At 52.0% G+C, this 19,437-nt stretch overlaps 1 protein-coding gene across 3 annotated transcripts; it reads right to left on the bottom strand.

Moving 5' to 3' along the window:
- Positions 1-10,375: 10,375 nt before the first annotated feature.
- Positions 10,376-18,013, bottom strand: SPACA3 (sperm acrosome associated 3). 3 transcript variants are annotated; one of them, XM_059149638.1, is made up of 5 exons: positions 17,886-18,013; positions 14,268-14,555; positions 13,316-13,474; positions 12,809-12,887; positions 10,376-10,537 (listed from the first exon to the last, which is right to left on the bottom strand). In XM_059149638.1, exons 2-5 carry the CDS (start codon positions 14,452-14,454, stop codon positions 10,471-10,473), a joined length of 492 nt encoding a protein of 163 aa, XP_059005621.1. In that variant the 5' UTR covers positions 14,455-14,555; positions 17,886-18,013; the 3' UTR covers positions 10,376-10,470. The 3 variants fall into 3 exon arrangements, with proteins under 3 accessions (XP_059005621.1, XP_059005622.1, XP_059005620.1); XM_059149639.1 differs by having other exon boundaries at positions 13,316-13,435; positions 17,866-18,013; XM_059149637.1 differs by having other exon boundaries at positions 17,866-18,013.
- Between the last annotated feature and the right edge of the window lie 1,424 nt (positions 18,014-19,437).

Raw genomic sequence — 19,437 nt, forward strand, 5'->3', positions numbered from 1 at the left:
CCTGAGGCTGTCAGCAAAGCTGGGCTTTAATCCTTAGGAGCCAAGTGCAAGGCTGCTGGAAGGCACCCTGTTTTTGTCCTTTTACTGTGGCTGTAACAGATGTAGTGGTTTACAATGCAACTGTGTTGCCTTCGAGTTCTGGAGGTCACAAGGCTAGCACGGATGTCACCGGGCTACAATTTGTGTCAGCGGGGCTATGCTCCTTCTGGAGGCTCTAGAAGAGAAACCATTTCCTCACCTTTTCCAGCTCCTTTTCCACACCTACGTTCTGTGGCTGTTGGCCTCTTCTTCCGTCGGCCAACCCAGCAATGGTGGGTGGAGTCCTTACGTCACACAGCCGTGACTTCCTGGGTCACCTCTCCCTTTATCCCAGACCCTCTCCTGCCTCCCTCCTCCACTTTTGAGGGACTCCTATGATTATACCAGGCCCTCCTGATAACCCATGATAATGTCCCCATCTCGAGGTCACCAACTTAATCACAAATGTCAAAGTCTCATAGGGTAATGTGTTCACAGGCTCCAGGGATTAGGATGTGGCCATCTTTGGGAGGCATTAGTCTACCTACCAAAGCCCTTTTGGACCATGTAGCCTACTGCCCTCTTTTTCCAAATGAACAGACCCAGCAGAGGAGGGGAGGGACTTGCCTAGCATCACATAGTCGGTTAATGGCCTTGCCAAAGCTACACACCCAAGCTCCCAGGCTCATAATTCCATCTCTAGACCCACCAAAAAGCACAAAGCAAGATGAACTGAAAGTGATCATTTTTTCCAGACTTTCCTAGGGCGCGGAAATCCCTCTCCTTAAACAAACACATGCATCACTGCATCAGGCCGGAAAATGTCTTTCCAGTGCCCAGACTGTCAGATGCAGAGGAACAGTGAGTGTCCTAAGACCGCTCCCAACGGGGACAAGAACAAATGAAATGTCTATTCAGTGAGTTGGGAATCTACGGGAGGCTTCTGTCTTGTTCCAGTTTAACAGTTTTATAAATGTTTTGAAAATTTATGTCTTAAGATACAATGTGAACTGCTTCATTGGATTTTGGGCTTCCTTTTCCAAAAAAAAAAAAAAAAAAGAAAGAAAGAAAGAAAGACTGACTTCAGATCAATTTGTGATGGAGCACAGAATATTCTAGAAGGCTGGGATTGCTTCGGGCCTCACATACGTACATGTTCCTTCTGATCTGGAGATTCTGGTTTTATTCATCTTGGAGCAGATCTACAGAGTTAACCTGTTCAAAAGGGAAAAGATAGGAGATTCAAGAGAGCCAATTAATAGCCTACTAACCAGTTGTTAGGAATAGCCTACTAACCAGTCACTAGTAATAGCCTACTAACCAGTTGTTAGGAATAGCCTACTAACCAGTCACTAGAAATAGCCTACTAACCAGTTGTTAGGAATAGCCTACTAACCAGTCACTAGTAATAGCCTACTAACAAGTCGTTAGTAATAGCCTACTAACCAGTCACTAGAAATAGCCTACTAACCAGTTGTTAGGAATAGCCTACTAACAAGTCGTTAGCAATAGCCTACCAACCAATTGTTAGAGCCTACTAACAGATCGCTACTAACCAGTCGTTAGCCAAAGACAGAGGTGTATGCCTGAATGCTTGGGAGTGTTGCGGTGTTTTGTCTTCTCATTTCAAACAAGTAGCCATGGGTGTAATCATTTCCTTAGTGAAGACGTGGAGACGTTTGGTAGACAGAGGAGACTTGGCGACGTGTCATGTTTTCTAGAGGGACCCCCCCCCCCCAACCAAAGATGTCAGGAAGACCAGGAATGTGGAGCAGTCACAGACTCAAACCGCAGGTCAAATTATCAGTCATCTCAAAGAACCACATCAATCGATCAATCAAATAATGGCACATAACCTCAGAAAGAGAATCCGCGGGGCTTGCCGCAGTGAGGGGCAGCCAGAGGAAGAAACATTTCCTTGAGCAGCCACGCCAAGGACGGGGCTGGCTCTTTGTACGCTGTTGCTTTGTTGTTTTTGGCGGAGAGAAACCGGAGTGATTTTCTTTTCCTCTTTCCAGCTAGAAGCTATTTTTGTAAGAGTCTTTATCACAAACACGCCTAGCCAGAAAGGTTCACAGAGGGGCTCCGGAGAGGTGGGAAGGAGGAAGTTCAGGGGCCGACACCGTCCAGGGGAGTGATCTGGGCGGCTACTGTGTAGAGGCCCAAGGAGAAACCTGAGACCTCTTCCTCCACAAACTCAGAGATTTTAATTTGATTCTGTAATTTAACCTCGGAGCAGAGGTGAGGACCCCCCAGAAAACACCAGTGAAGGAGCTGCCCGTTATAGAATAGAGGCAGCGGCTCCTGGAGGCCACGGAAGCTACCAGCCCTGATCCACTCACAGCCAGGGCAACCCAGCACAGTCTAACAAGCTTCCCGGCCTAGCGGGGAAGGGGAGACACAGGAAGAACACAGCATCACTATTTATTTCAACTCCCATTGATTGGCTGTCCATTATGCGCCGGGCACTTGCCCCCAAGGAATTTACTATCTGAGCAAGGATGCTGACAAGTAAACAGGTGACTATAAAGATGAACCCAAGTTCAGGGAATGAGCGCAGCAGAGGCCAGGCTTGTGAGGTGGGGAGTGCTAGAGAAGGGACACCACCATGTAGGTCCAGGGAACCCGAGTAAAGAAGGGAAAGGAGAAAACATCCAAAATGACCACTTGGGCACAGACAGATGCAAAGGATGAGGGGCGGGCCAAGGTGGAAGCCCTCAGCTCCTTCCCCGGCTCTCCAAGTGTCTGTGAAGATACGTCCCAGCCGAGGGTTGATTGATTTAGCAAATGATTCTCTCCCCATTCATCTGAGACTCCTGGCACATGGAATCATTTTGTGCACGCATATGAATATTCCGAGGGCTGATAGGTTGGGCACCTGTGGGGCCAGAAAGTCCCTGGGGACCAAGAAAACAGGTCAGTGGGAACCAACCCAGCCTGAGGACAGATGGCAGGAAGAGAGACTCTTACTAATGCAATTTAACATTTGTGGAAATCTGTGCTCCCCGACTTTGCAAGAGGGAAGCAACAGTGAAAAAGGCTTTCAACAGAGAGTCAAAGGATTGGCTTTTCAATCCATTTCTGCCATAAACGGACCATATAACATTGGGCAATGTACTTCACTTCTCTGGGCCTCGGTTTCCCCCTCTTTAGAAGAAGAGGGGGTGGAAAACAAACAGATAAGCCTTTGGTGTGCCCCAGCTCTAACAGTCTATGAGTGTAAGACAAGAATGGGGATCAGGCACCCCAGCAAGTATTTAATGATGCTGGGTTGGGGGGGGGGTAATTATGAGGATTAAATGAGCTAGGGTAAATACCTTCTCCCTTTTCTTCTTTTTTTTTTCTTCTTTTTTTTTCCCATAAAACACTAATTCTTCATCTTGCTTGGATTCAAAATAAGGTGAAAGCTATGAGCTCTCTCCCCGGGGGGGATTTTAAAAAAGTGCACATGGTCACAGAGATATACGTGCAATTTTGTTTTTTATTTCAGGAGGGTTGCGGACCCCCCGGAGCTCCTCTGTGATCCTCCAGGGGTGCCCTGAGGCGAGGCAAAGGCTCCCTGGTCCAGAAAGTGCCTTTCTCCTCCATAAAAGGGCCACCACGCCACAAAGAGCAACCAACATTTCTTCTCCTAAAATGACATAATGGCTGTCATTTTTCAATTTACAGGAGGGGAAAAAAGAAAGCTAGATAGGATTTGATCAATTTCAAGTTTTTCCTCCCATAATTTTTTTTTAAACCTTCGGCACCTGCCGCAGCTTGTGTGCTAATGAGCTCCCACAGATGGCAAAATGAATGAGCGAGCAGAAAATGAATGTGAACAGAAAACCTTGAGATGTGATTTCATAAAAACCATTTTATGCATGCGATGATTTCGAGGGCCGAGGAGACCTGTATACATAGAAAGCCACGGCGGCATTGCTTGGCAAACCTCCCTGTGGCCTGGTTCTTGAAACGTGGCCGCCGGCCTGATGGTGTATGTGTAGGAAATGCATGCCTTGTGGTCCCTGGCTGCTGTTGAGCCCAGACACACACACACACACACACACACACACACACACCACTGTGGATACCTCATTCATTTCTGAGCAGGAAGGTAATGGTGCTTCTTTAAAACACAGAACACCGCCACCACCACCACCACCACCACCAAAAGAGCTCTTGAAAATGGATGTGAGTGAGGCTTTGGGATGGGGTATTTGGCTGCCTTGTGTCCTTGAATCTGCTCTCCACGCCATGCCTCTGAAGGAAGTGGTTCTCGTGGCCCACTTCTCACCGTCACAGGTCATTTGTCTTTCGTGGCGTTCGGACTTCGTGGTTTCCTTTCCAAAGGAATTAAAAGAGAGGCCCAAGACAAAGTGAGTGGTGGGCACCAAAGCATACCCAACTGAACCAGCCTTAGAGGGAGGAGGTCAAGGAAGAACTGGAAGGAGATATCCCAGCGCCAGGAAGGGTCTCTGCCCAGAATTCCTCACTCCGTAGGCATTTTCTGCATGCCCATCGCGTGCCAGGCATTGAGGAAGGCACAATCCCGAGGGGTGCTCAGAGCCTGGGTGGGCAGAGGTAGGCAACAGATGTACATGTGAGAACCTGAAGGGCAAGAGAGCTACAGTGAAGGTGCACAAGGCACAGGACGCTGGGTCTGTCGGCCAGGCTGAGGCCGGGCAGGTGTTGGCCAAAGCCTAGAGACATGGGTGGGAATTGCCTGGCAGCAAATACCTGAGCTGAGGCTTGGAGGTGGTGGCAAACTTGGAAGGTCTGGGGAAGGACAGATCCCTCCCTCCACTGTGCTTCCCACCCCACCCCCAGCTCCGGGTTCCGTCCAGCTAGAGTCCACAGGCTAGTTCAGCTATGAAGAGTGGGACACGCCAAGGACAGAGCACAGCCTTTGGAATCCAATGCCTCCATCAGAATCCCAATTTCTCCAGCTTCATTACCTTGGGCAAACTCTAGACCTTCTCTGGAACTCAGTAGCTTCCTAAAGATGGGGGCAACCTGCCTCCTTGGGTGCTTTGGGGGCAGTGAGATTAATTATGGAAAATGCCAGCGTGGTGCCTGACACAAGATAGGCTGGAGATGAGGAAGCGCCATGCTGCCTGCTAGCTCCATGGACAGTGGCTGCCACCAAAGCATCAGGAGGGATCCCAGGCACTTGGAGGAAGAGAGGCTTGTGCTGTTTGTGATGTTGGCCACAGGCAGGAATTGGGGGCCATCCGACACCCCGGAAAAAGTGTCCACTAAACGCTGGACCCCATCTGACCAGGCCAACCCCCCACTCCAGAAGCTTCAGGTCAATGCCTGAAGGAGGAAAAAAAACAGTCATCTCCAGCTGAAAGGATGAGTCTTACCAGCAGAGCACAGGGATCTGCCCAAGGGCATCCCCTGCCTGCCTCACCTGTGCCTACAGGTAGAGAAATGACAGCACCCAGGCAGCTCATTAGCTGCTGGAGCGTTCACCCCACGCTGCAACAAAAGATACAGACAAACCCATTTCCCACTAGTCTCCTAGAGTCAAACTAGCCGAGAATGAGGTGGCGGCTTGGACTAAAAAGAGGGACAATAATGCATTTCATTCTCCCTGCTTTCTGGAGAAATCTCAGCCAGCCCACTTCTCCTTCTGCTTCTACTTCCCACTGTCTCCCCTCTCCTCCTCCTCCTCATTCTTGGCAAAATTTTTTGAGGACATGGCACAGACCTCCCAAGTACACCCGGTCACCAGGACAGGCAGGACATGTGTCCACCATACCTCCCCAGTGGGGATCCCCAGAGCACAGGGAAACCAGACAAAGGGCCAGTATTTATTTTATTTTCTTTTTTTAAGATTATTTATTTATTTGACAGAGAGAGAGAGAGAGAGAGAGAGAGATCACAGGTAGGCAGAGAGGCAGGCAGAGAGAGGGGTAATCAGGTTCCCCGCTGAGCAGAGCACCCAATGTGGGCTCCATCCCAGGACCTTGAAACCATGACCTGAGGCAAGGGCAAGAGGCTTAACCCACTGAGCCACCCAGGTGCCCCAGGGCCAGTATTTCTTAAGCCCTCGCGCTGTGCCAGGCCATGTACTCAGTGCCTCACTGCTCTATTATGTGATCAGTGCAATATTGTGAGATGGCTTTATCAGCTCCCCTTGTCCCTGAGGACCACTGAGGTTCAGAGAGGTGGGGTGACTTTCCCAAGGCCAGGCAGTCAGGATAAGAGGGAAAAAAAAACAAACAAAACCAAAGGTTGTGCCAGCTCTTCCCAATTCATGCTGAACTTCCTCTGTAAGACATGGCCAAGGGGAAAGGAAGTGGGACTTGGATGAAAAGCATCCAGGTTTGTCCCTCTGAGAGGTAGGGAGCCTCCCCAGGAGGGCTCAGGAGGAGCAATGGGTCTGTCTGGTGGGATGCCTAAGGCCTGACACTTAGCTGGTACTTAATACTGTTGCATGAGCCGCTCCTCTATTGAAGGAAGGTATCCAGGCTCATTCATTCACCCATTCTGCAAGCAGTAGCTGACTGCCCACCGTTCATTCCTTCATGCGTCAGTCATGCATTCAACAGGCTCATTGATTCACTGAGAACCCACTACGTGTCAGCCACTATTCCAAGTGCTGGAAATAGAAGGAACACACCCATTTCCTGCCCTCACGGTGCTTCCCATCTAGTATAAGGAAACGGAAAATGGGATGTATGTAAATTCACCTATGCATAAAATCATCTCCAAAAGTAACTTATGCTACCGTGGTAAGATCGTGACAAGACGGGAGAGGAGCTTCCTTCAGCTATGGTGGTCAGAGAAGGAAATCTGGGGATGTGAAATTGAGACAAGAGCTGGCTGGAGACAGACAGCCGCTCAAGGATCTAAGGAAGTAGCATTCCAGGAAGACCCAAGCGCAGGTGTGAAAGCCGCGCGGTGGAAACAAGCGTGCTGATTGGCTGGAGTGTGTGCGTTGAGAAGCATGGCAGGGGGTGGCGACAGGTAGGAAGCAGCCAGGGATAAAATCTGAACAGTTGAGAACATGTCAGCGGAGCCTGGCTTGGGAAACATCTTGTGTACCAAGCCAAGAAACTTGGACTAGAACCGAAAGCCATCGTGGTCGGGATGCAAGGGAGTAGCGAGGTGGAAAGCGCAAGGGAGGGAGGAGGAGGGATGGGAAGGGACTCCTCACGAGGCTGCCGCCCCAGGAAAGAAGTGACGGGGCTTGGGTGAAAGCAGTGGTATCTGGGATGGACAGGAGGGAGAGTTCTCAGAGACATTAGAAAGGGGAGAGAGACAGGACATAGTGAGCACTGCAATGTGGGGCCAGAGTGTGACATGGAAGCAAGGAGGCACGAGGAGGTAGCCTGGTTACTCAGTCTGAGAACATCACTCAGAAACTGGGATTTGCAGGTGGACTTATGGACCATTTCACCCTCATGAACAGGTGAGGGCTCTCCCCTGGCTTCCTCTCTTCCATCTCCATATGCTCCTGGTCCACACCACCCCCGCCCCGCCCAGCTCTCCAGGATCCCGTGTCCAGACCTGCCTCTGCCCCCTGCCCAGCCCTATTTGGGGGGGGGGTGCCCTGAGACCATCATGCCAGCCTCCATGTCCTTTTAAAACTCGTGCTTCGATTCCGAGGACCACCTACTCCTGGGTGACCGGGACCCAGTGGAGCAGTCAGCTGGTTGTAGGCAACAGAAACATAAAGTGAGGCTGAGAGAGAAGGTAGGCATCACCTTGAGATAATGGGCTGGGGGTCACGGGCCAGGTGAAGGAGAGCACAGACTGTAGGGGACCGTGACTCTCTCCTCCCAGGGAAGCAAAGTACAGCGACCTAAGAGCACATGGGATCATATTGACCTGGGTGCAAATTTATCTCTTCTGAGCCTCCATCTCCTTACCTGCAGAACGGGGATGACAAGAGCAGCTCCATTACAGTAACTGTTCCAGGATCTAGATTAGATGATGCATGGCACACAGTAGGCACACAGTGTTGCTTTCATGTTAAAAAGAGAGCCGTATCTCCCCATGACTTAATGAGAACGGATCCATTTCTCATTGATCCCTGACACCCAGCTCCCAGCAAGGAGCCACTCCCTCACCACCGTCCACGCGTATGAGCAGCCCTCACGTTCTGGCGTCACCTCAACGTGGAGACAAGCGCTCCATGGGGAAGCCAAAGCAAAAGCCAAGGTGGGACACAAGACAGGGACAGTTGTGCCCTGGCAAGGCGAGTGGCCCAACACCAGACCACAAGTGGCAGGAAACTGGCCTGCCTTGCCAGTTACAGACCCTTAGCCACCCCTCTGCTGTTTGCTGAGTGGATGTGGTGGATTTGTTGGTGGATCTGGAGATGGCAGCTCCGTGGGGAGGGGCGGTCAACATCACAGTCTTCTCTCCTCCTGGGCAAGTACCAGCTATGCCTCAATCAGAGAACTGCAGGGTTCTCTGAGCCCTTTCCAGAAGAATCGACCATCTCAACTCAGGGCTCAGCCTCTCAGTCATCCCCTTGGTTGCTTCTCTTGCTACCACATCCACAGGGACTCTGAGACTACCCACCTTCCTTCTTCAGGAAGTGCCTCACCCAGTCCCCCCCACCCCCCGTCCCAAGAAACCTGAGACACTGAGGGCGAGATTAATAGAAAACAATGCTGCCTCCTTCTGAGCTCCCCACATATTGAGGAAGGCAGAGAAGTGCGGTGAGCTGCTGCCCAGAAGCCATCCCTACCCTCCACCCAATCCTCCAGCCTCCCAGCAATGGTCAGCAGCGCCAGGGGTAAAATCCTTTCCAGGCTGGGACAGCCACCAGCACTTGAATTTCCTGGCACTGGAGGGCACTGGAGAGCAGGGTAAGAGTCTCACTGAAGCCCAAGGCTGAGTCTCCACTCAAGATGAACCACCCCTTGGGTTCTGCTAGTGTGTTAGCAAATCTCCACTGTGGCCACCCTCTGTGACCAGAGCCACAGAAAACAAATGTTCCCAGGACCACCCCCAAACAAGCCTGTGGTACACCACAGCAGACCCAGATAAGATTGCCAGATAAAATATAGGAAGCCTAGCTAAATTTGAGTTTCAGGTACACAACACATCATTGTTTTCATTTTTGTTTTTGTTTTTTGGAGAGAAGGAGAGAGAGAGAATTCACACACAAGGGGTGGCAGTGGTGGCGCTGTTGACAGAGGGACAAGGAGGGATAGAATCCCAAGCAGGCTCCACCCTCAGGGCTGAGCCCAATGCAGGGCTCGATCTCATAACCCTGAGCCGAAATCAAGAATCTGATTCTTGGAGCTCCTGGATGGCTCCGCCGACCGAGCTTCCAATTCTTGATTTCAGCTCAGGTTATGATCTCAGGGTCATGCTAGCCAGCTTCATTCGCTCAGAATATTTCCCTCCCACACCGCCTGCACTTTTTTCATTCCTGCCTTACACTTCCCCCAAATTCTCCCAACTGGCGATTGAGTTAAGTTGATAAGAATTCTCTTACATTGGTGTCAGTTTGCTCGATCCCTCTCTCTCATGCCTAGATGAGATCAGTTGGAAGGAGGGGACGGAGAATTTCATTTCGTTTCTGAGAAATAATTTTGCAGCACATAACTGTTCCTGGGTAAGGCAGGTCTGGGATGGAGAACTGAACTTGGGGGAGGGAGAGGGCAGGAAGGGGCAGGATATAGAGTGAGCTCAGTTCATTCTTGGGAGGCAGGCTCCGACGGCAGGGGGATGTCCAAGAAAAACTTTGCTCAATTAAATTTATCTGTGGGGGTGCCTGGGTGGCTCAGTCAGTTAAGCGTCTGACTCTTGATTTTGGCTCAGGTTATAATCATGGGGTTGTGGGATCAAGCTTCTGGTCAGTACAGAATCTATTTGAGATTATCTCTCTCCCTCTTCCTCTGTCCCTCCCCACGCTCCCCCCAAAAAATAAATAAATCTAAAAGAAAAAAAAAAGAGTCAGACACTTAACCAACTGAGCCACCCATGTTCCCCAAACAACAGACACTCCCCAAACAACACATCATTTTTTAATACAAGTGTGCCCATGCAATATTTGGGACATATGTATAGTAAAATTTATTTGTTGTCTATCCAAATTTCAAATTTAACTCGGGCATTCTGTTTTGGTTATCATTGCTTGGTTTTTTTGTTTGTTTGTTTTGCTACATTGGGCAAACCTAGATCCAGGTAAAGGGTCTAAGAAACTCTACCAGGTGTGGACAAGGGAGGCACTGAGGCCCCCCCACCCCTACCCACCATGACCAGGTCTCCAGGAATAGAGGCAAGCCTTCTGTGGCAGGCTTTTTAGAGCCCATCTGGAGCCCTGCCCAGGTGAACTGGCAAAGAAACTCTGACGTGCCACCTGGAAACACAGTGACAGCTGAGAGCCACACTTATATTAGACGATATTTTATTGATCGGCTTGTCTTCCCAAGCCTGGGTCAGAAACCAAACCACATCTCCCAGCCTGCTGTGTGTGGCCTGGTCCATCCACAGAGGGTCCTACAAGTCACAGCCATCCACCCAGTCGCTGAGGTCCTTGCCCTGGCAGTGGCGCCTCCAGGCCTCCCTGAGGATGGAGGATGGGGAAGAGGAGAGACCAAATCAGCTGCAGCCTTCAGTCCTTGCTCAGAGAAGAACAGGAAGGAGGCGTGGGCTCTAAACCACAGTAAGGAGAGGGGCTAGCAAGGGAAAGAGGGCTAGTGAGCCCTGTTAACGAGGAAAGAACCCCCTAGAAGAAGTAAAAAAGGACGAGCATGGCCTTTAAAATGTCATCTGTCTAGCCTCCTTGTTTTACCAATGGAGATACGGGGTAATTTGTTCAAGTTCACCCAGAAGTCAGTGGCAAAGGTCCAGAACCCCAGTCCGAAGCTCTTTTCCTACACCGTGCTCCTTCTGTGGACAGTCATGCCACCCTACAAGCGTACAGCTCTTTACAGTCTACACAGCACTGTCCCATCCATCACTTGTTCGCCTGTACCCCGGTCCACCCCCGGGCAGCCCTGGAATGTGGATAAGGCAGATACTGCGTTCCCTATATTCCAAATGAAACGTTGAGACTCAGATGAAAAATTCCTCACCCAAGATCCACAGCCAGGAAACGACAGAACTGCAGTCATACCCACTTCCCCTTGGCCACCAATCCAGGTCTTTCCATTGTCAGTAACTATGGTTTAGAGGCCCTTTCAGGACCATTACCTTGCACCATCGTCACATGAGCATCTTGAGGAAGATAGGCAAGATCCTAGGGTCCCAGGGCCCCCAGTTCTCAGGGGTTCCAAACTAAGGTGATTCCATGAAGTCAATCAAAGAGCTCGATGACCAAGAGTATCCCTAGAGGACCTCTATAGATCCATCAACAAGGTGTGGTCAGTGGGCTTGTCTGCCTCTCCCATTAGACCGTAAGATCCTCAAGGGCAGAGACTCAGATCTCAGGCTCTCTGCCGCCCAGTACCCAGCACAGAGCCCGGCATAGGCAAGCTCCCATGTGTGCAGGTGGAGGGAATAAACAGTGCCCTTTCTAGTTTCTGGGGCCACTGCCTGTTATTAGCCTCAGCCACCTGTCACGGGTTATACCTGCCACAAATTTTCTCACAGCATACAAAAGAGAGCTGTTCTTTGATGGAACCCAACAGGACCAATGGTACTACCATCCCCGGGTAGTCCCCCCATGATCTCAAGCCCTTAGAGCCCTGCCAAGCCTGTACTCACCCATCCTGATCTTATAGCTATGTCCTGCTGGGCCTGCCTCACTCCAGACCCAGTTCCTAGGGCATCAACTCTTCTCGGACCAACACATCTCCCAAGCTGCAGCCACTGTCAAGGCTCATGTCAGACGTTCTCTAGATTCCCAGTCATTTCTGCCTCCTCCTCTCCCTCACTGCCACATCTCGCCTGTTCCCATGCCTCCATACAGCCCCTCCTAGACAACCTCCCTCCTATCCATCAGCTGAGCAACTGTCCTAGTGCAGACCCGGGATCTCTCACCGGGACTCCTATAAAGGCTTCTCTACATGCCCCTGCCCCTTGTCTTCCCCCCTCCCGCTTCCCTCTGCTTTGGGCTGATACCCACTGCCTCCCGAATTCCTTTACCTGCCTTCTGACCGCCACATCTGCCTGGAGCTCCAGGAGCCACCCGGAGTATCTCACCCTCCCCACATCCTGCCCCTGCTGCTCTCTCATTTGGAAATGTGAGGAAAGGGAGGTTGGAGACTCAGCAGCGAGACCCCCCCCTTCAGAAAAGTCTGTGGGCCATTACCTCAGAGGGCCATCTGGGAACCCATGATCTAGTCCAGGACCCCACGAGATGCTCACCCAACCCCTCACCTGTGGGCATGGCTGCCCCAAGGGCTATCTTGTGGGAAAGAGACAGGAAAAGAGAAGGTTGACACGGTGAGGCTCCAAAGTGCTCAGCCTCAACTCCCCACCATGCTTCAAGCCCCGAATCACTTCTTTGATCTGTCGTACATCTTGGGCTTCTCTACCAAAGTTAGTTTCGGTGACGATGCCACCATTAAACAAACAAGGCTGACCAGATCCAGGCCGTGTGGACCTGCAGGCAGGCATCCTAACAGAAGCATAAGTGGCAGAGCCAGGCTTGGCTCCAGGAGTCCCAGTGAATTGCTCACCCTCCCTGACACCCAGTGTGTTGTCTCTAACGACGTCAGGGACAGTAACCCCTGCGGCCAAAAGTTGGGTGCAGATCAGACTGTGAGGCCACGGAATGGTGGCCGGGACAACATGAGCAGTCAGGAAAGAGATGCTGCCTGCTGCTCTCCACCAGTCCCCGCCACATCAGCCTTGGGGTGGGGACGGGGGGAGGCTAGCCCCGGTTACCTACCAGCTGGCCAGACCCTGGGGCTGTTGCGTGATCTTCATGGCACAGATAACAGTATTCTTAAGGTTAGGATTCAACAAGTCTGGTGTGGAAGGCAGAGACACATGGTGAAGGAACAGCGGACAGAACTGAACATCCAAAATCTGTCTTTCTCTCTCTCTCTCTCTCTCTCTCTCACACACACACACTCGCGTGCGCCCTTCTCCATCCTAAACCCAACCCTGTCTCTTGTTCCCTTCAGAAACCCAGGTCTCTCTCTCCCACTTCCCTCCCGCCCTCCTACAGCGCGCGGTGCTCCGAACCCGTCTCCCATCAGATTCATGGTGGACCCGCCCACATCTCTTGCCCCGCCCCTCTCTCCTTCTTAGGCCCAGAGGGGCGTGGGGGGATTCCCCACTCAGAGACACAGGCGAGGATCACAAACACCAGCGGGAAAGAAGCACGGCCAGGCCCAGAGGCGCGCCCCCCCACCCCCACCCCCGGACGCTCCCCCACTCGGGCCCAGCCTACCGGAGCAGTACGTCTGGCACAGGTTAGGGACCTCTGGGTCGAGGTTTTTGCACCACTTCCGGCTGTTGATCTGGAAGATGCCGTTGTTGGTGCTCCCATCAGCTTCGTGGTCCACAGCAGCTGTGTTGAAGCCACTCGTGAAGTAAGCAAGACAGACCCCTGGGTAGGGTGGAGATGCAGGCCCGAGGGTCGGGTGACCGAAGGCCGCGTAGAGCGGGACACTCAGGTGTGGGTGCGGGGGGACACTCATGTGTGGGTGCGGGGGCCACACGCGAACTCCCCTGAGCCTCAGCTCCTGATCCAAGGTGGGCAGGGCGGCTGTTCTCCCGCCTACTTCCCCAGCGCCTCCAGACAGACAGCCTCAGGGAGGCAAGGGACTCTTTTGGGGCCACCATAGCTACCAAACAGCCAGAGTCAAGTCTGTCCCTCGGGCCTCCTTCCTTCCTGCCATCTCACCGCTCTGCGTGCAGTGGGGCCCAAGACATCTTTGTGGGGTGAACAGACAAGAGCTAGATCTTTAGAGGCAAACTGAGGAAGACCCAGGAGAGTGCTGGCAAGGGAGCTAGAACGAGAGAGAAATGAGCCAGACGTGGCTGGACCTCACAGCTTCCCGAAGCTACCAGCAGCTTGACGAGTCTGCTCTTCCTGGTTTGCTCAGTTTAGCCCTAACCTGCATGGGAACTCTTGGCTGCCATTACGATTAGGGAACTAAGCCTTTCTGTTTCTTTGGCTGTTGACTTCAGTGACAGCGGCAGGGGCGGGCAGGAGCAGGCTGATGGGGCTGCCTGCGGCCAATTAGAGATTCAACTTGTGCTAAATGTTGTCCACCCGTCTGGTCCTAGCACTCTGGATGGACAAAGGAGGGCTGAGGCTGAGAAAGCTTCTGAGACCACAGCCCAGGAGGGAGAGCAGGGAGGGAGGGGAGCGGGGGAGGGGGTGGGGTGGTCCTCACAGTCAGCCAGGGTGGATCCCCGGTAGCCCTCCAGGCCGAAGTCGTGGAGCACCTTGGCCAGCTCACAGCGACTGTAGACCTTGGCCTGGCTGGAGGTGAGCAGGCAGCCCAGCAGAGAGGCGAAGGCCAGCAACATGCTACCCCGCGGGCACAGCTGCTTGCTGGGAGCCCGGCTCCTGGCTTCCATGCAGGTGGCAGAAGCACAGCCCCCGCCACGCTGGCTCACGACTGGGTTTTGAGAGGGCAGGCAGTTCAACAGCCCTGCTCCACCACTCACAGAAGGTCACCCTTGAAAGACGAAGAAAAAAGGGCTCTGAGCATACCTAGGTCAAGGGGAAAAGGTGCCAGTACTGCACACCAGCTCCCTTGCAGCCCCGAGGAAGCATCAGCCCTGCGCCCGAGATCCAAGATCCCGGAGAGGGTTCCCTGAGGCCAGCTCCCCGCCATCCCACTTTACACCTGCCCCAGAGCGGAGATGGGAGGCGGGGAAAGAAAACGAGCATATTTGGAGCGCTGTACTACTTGCCAGGCATCGTCGCATCCTGAAGCCCTATGTCGCACAACTAGGAAGGAGCAAAGTGTGGAATAAGACCAACATGTATGTGATTCCAAACCCCATGAGGTATGGCCGTGAGCAGATGATCCAGGAGGGCAAGGGCCGAGCAATGTTGTCAGAGTGTCAGTCAGTCCCCACCCCGCCCCTGTTGTCAAGGGAACGCTCTCCTAGAGCAGCTCCTTGGGTTGGCCCCTTGCTCTGTCTGGCTCTGTGAGCCAGCCCTCGGTATTACGAAGGATGTTTGCACCTGATTGTGACCTTCACCTTCACTTGGTCTCAGCCACTCACTCCCAAGGCCATCCACAAATCTCACTACTGCTGCTCTCTGCCACCTTCCATTCCCGTCTCTCTGGTACACCTTCCCGTGTCTCCCATGACCCTACCCCACTGTACTTGCTGTCTGCCTTCATTGAGTCAAAAAACAGAACAGCCACAGGACGTCATGAATGGCATCCCTAAAAACACATGGCCTCGAAACCCACTGGACCTTCACGCCATGGAGGATGACAAGATGGGTTAAGGGTGTGGCTCTGCAGTGGGAGCCTTGAGTCTGAAGCCCACCTCCAACCTGCACAACCTCTCTGACTTCAGACACTTCCTGTGCCTCATCATCTCCAGCTGGCCAAGGAGGAAATGAGTAACCCCTGCCTCAGAAGATTGTTGAAGGAGTGAATGACAGGAGAAAAGCCCAGAGAAAACCTAGCTCTTTGTACTATAAATGGGTTCTTGTAATTTCTCTGATGAAATTCTCTGACACCAGCACGAGCGCTTGTCTTCGGCCAGCTTTCTCTCTCCTGTTTCCCTCAAAAAACATTCGAGACACTCATAATTGCCCGCAGCCCCGTCCCACCCAAGCTCCCAGAAGACCTCACTTCCCGCCTCACAGAGGCACCAGTACCCTCGTCCCGCTTGTCTTCACCCCTCTAGTGACAATCTCGATGATTGTCAAGGCCCGCCATGCCTGCGAGCTCCAGACTTCACCCTTTCCCGCCTCTCAGCCTTGCTCCCCGGCCATCACTCCTCTACCAGTGTCCTCAGTCAGTGTCCTCAGCACCTCTTCCTACCCCTTCTCCTGATGCATGGACACACACAGGCCTCACCACCATCTATACTGATCAGTCTCTCTCCTTTTCCCATGAAAACTTCTACAGGAAGAATGACTGTTTTCTCATCTCCCCATGTGTGTTCAGCCCAGTGGAATTTAACTTGACCACCTGCATCACTATACACCTGATGCTATTCTGCCCTGTCCAGTGGGCCTCGTGAGTTCTTGACCCACAGTGGCGCACCATTGCCCAATCTACCTGTTGAATCTCTTGTCTCTCTTGACTTTTGTGATGCCCCCTCTTCTGGGTTCCCTGCTTCTTCTTGGGCTATTTCTTTTGATTGCCTATGCCATCTCAAAAGTTGGTATGCTCTCCGGGTACTTCTACCCTGAGCCCTCCTCTCTCTCTCTTTCTCTCTCTCTCTCTCCGGAATACCCTCTGGGTGGCCCTACAGTTAACTGCCACCTGCAGGCTGGTGACGTTGAAGTCTGTCTTCCCCAGAGCAGCCGACCTCATCTGCAGCCGCCTCCTGGACTTCTCCCCTTGGATACCCCACATCATGTCCAAAACAGAACTTATGTTCCCACTAAAATCGGCTTCCATGAGCCTTTCCTTTCTGAATTTAAAACATTCTTGGTTTTAAGCTCATAACTGGGGCACCTGGGTGGCTCAGTTGGTTGGTTAAGCATCTGCCTTCGACTCAGGTCATGATCCCAGGGGCCTGGGATCAGGACCCGCATGGGGCTCTCCACTCAGCACAGAGCTCTGAAGCTCTGTTCTCCCTCTGTGATCTCTCTCACTCTCTCTCAAATAAATAAGTACAATCTTTAAAAAAAAAAAAAAAAAAACTCCTAACATTTCTGGTTTAAACACATTTATCCGAGTTAGAAATACAGATGGCCTTCTTCACTCCTTCTGTCTCTGCACCCTTCACCCATCCCCAGCCGGTCGATCCCCAAGTGCTGTGGATTCTGCTCTCCCTCCCAGAGCACCATCTTGCCCTCTTTTCTGATCCCCCTCCCAGCACGCTGATGGGCTCCTTGCATCCAGTCCTGACCCGCTTTCCAAACTATTCTAGATACATTTACCATCATGAGTTTTTTAAATAAAAGCCTGACCACCTGCCACCTGGGGATGGCTCCCTTCATCCTTGCTTCTAGGTGTGTGGACCTGTCCCTCCCTTGGCAGGAGTTCCAGTACTGCCATATTCGCTCATGCCTGGAGCCTTAATCTGCTCCTTCTTCTACATGGCAAACTCTTACTCATACTTCATGGGTCACATCACAGGTGAGTCCGCCAGCTCCCCAACACGCCCTCAGCACCCTGTGGCTTCTGCCATCCCCCTGTCCCACAAGACTGTAACATACGGTAGTTGTTCCCACCAGAAGAGGACTTCCAAGGAACAATGACTGCCCTGTGTAGCTTCATATCCTCAGAACTAAGCCGAGTTGAGAGGACAAAGAGGCTGTTCAATGGTGCTGCTTACCCTAAAGCATCCTGAGGTCCTGACCCCAAGAGCACAAACCTTCTCCATCAAAGTAGGGGATGGGGAGGCAATGGAGGGGGTACCTCACTAAGCTCTTCATACCCAGCAGACACTGCTGGGCCTTTGCTGGATGTTTTCTAATTTAATCTCATCTAATCCTCTCAACAACTCAAGGGGCATAGGAGTAATAGCCCCCATTTCCAGATGTGGAAACCAAGTTCACTTCTCTACAGAGACTGTTTTTTGACCTTTTGTAGCAAAGCAACTTGAAAATAATTTCATCCTGAGCATGTCATGGCAGGTCGAGGGGTGTAAGGAGTGAGGGCTGGTGAATCAGAGGCCAGACACCGTCTACAAGATCTCCCCTCTCTCAACTCAGCACTCTCCCAGCCCAGGACTCCCCCTCCCCCGCCCATTTCTGACCACCCCCTTTCTTTTTCCATGCCCCTCTCCGACCAGGCCAGCCAGGGCCCTGGCCAACAGCTGCAGGAAGAGGGGAAGGGGGCTCACTGATCAGGTGTTGTCCCCACCAGAGCTGACACGGCAGTGACAGGAGGCAGCAGCAGGGACCCAACACCCTGCTTCAGCTCAAGACACCCCCATGATACTGCTAGGGCCTGAGGCACCCAGCTTTCAGAGAATGATGGGGGAGAGCAGACTCCAGACTGACATAGGGCCTTCTGGAACTCCCCAGTTCTGTGAGCTCATCTTCTAGAACCATCTTCACACACTGAGCTTTGAGTCGTCTCCTGAGCCCCACGGTTTTGGGGCTGGGGACATGTTAGGAGTGTCTAAGCCCTCCTCGGCCACTTCCACACACACTCACACACACAATACATTGAAGGATGACTCTTCTGCTCCATCGATGATGATGGCAGGGGCCCACAGCCTCCCCAGGCAGCCCACCTCACCATCAAATGCCTCTGACTGGCAGAAAGTCCTTCCTTAGTGCCGAACCACAAAAGGCCCACTTTCCGCACCTGCGTGATAACAGGTCAGTGTGGACAATCCTGGGACAAAGGTGATGCTGTTGACCCTAAAGCTTGAGGAACAAGGCAGGGATCTGGAAAGACACATGACGCCCATGTCTGTGTCTCACAGGGGCCCCTGCTTGGAGGTCGCACGGATCTGGGAAGGCTGGCACCAGTGACTACCAGCTGGGTGACCGAGAAAAAGTGACGTCACCTCTTAGTTTCCTCAGCTCTCAAGCGGGAATAACAACACCAGGAGTAGTCAGTCAGTGGTTGGTACGCAGGGTGTTCAACACATGGGAGCAATGACTGCTAAGAAGAGAGGACAGCCAGAAACGTGTGGAGTGGCACCTGCTCACCCTCTCTGCCTGGGCCCCACCCCAAACCAACCAGTTTAGAATCAAGGGTTAGCCCAGATCCAGATCACCTTAGGATTTCTTCCTTCCTTCCTTCCTTCCTTTCTTTCTTTCTTTTAAATTGTGGTATGAACACTTAACGTGAGATTTATCGTCAAGTCTGTAAATGACCAGCAGAGCCCTGTTGGCCATCAGCGCATATTGTACAGAAGATCTCTAGAGCTTACTCATCTTGCTTAACTGAAAACTTTATGCCAATTGATTAATAACTCGCTGTTTCTCCCTCCCCAGTGTCTGGCAGCCACGGTTTCTCTCTGTGTCTATGAACTTGACTATTGTAGTTGCCTCATACGAGAAGAATCACGGCATCTTAATCTTTCTGTGACCAGTTCATTTCACTCAGCATAACGGCCTCCAGATTCATCCATGTTGTCGCATATTACAGAATTTCCTTCTTGCTTAAGGCTGAATAGTGTACCACTGTGGGAATGTACTACACCCGCCATAACCATTCATCTGTCCACGACCACACAGGTGGTTCCCACGTCTCAGCTATCGTGAAGAAGGCTGCAGGGAACATGGGAGTGCTTGTATCTCGTTGCGATCCTGACTGCAATTATTTCAGATAAATACCCAGAAGTGAGATTTCTAAAACTTGTGGTAGTTTTATTTTTAATGTTTTCCACAGTGACTGCCCCGTTTTGTATTCCCATCGACAGTGCACGAAGTTTCCAAGGTCTCCCAAGTCCTCGCCG

The sequence above is a fragment of the Mustela lutreola genome, chromosome 15 (assembly GCF_030435805.1).
Source record: "Mustela lutreola isolate mMusLut2 chromosome 15, mMusLut2.pri, whole genome shotgun sequence".
NCBI classification, from domain to species: Eukaryota; Metazoa; Chordata; class Mammalia; order Carnivora; family Mustelidae; genus Mustela; species Mustela lutreola.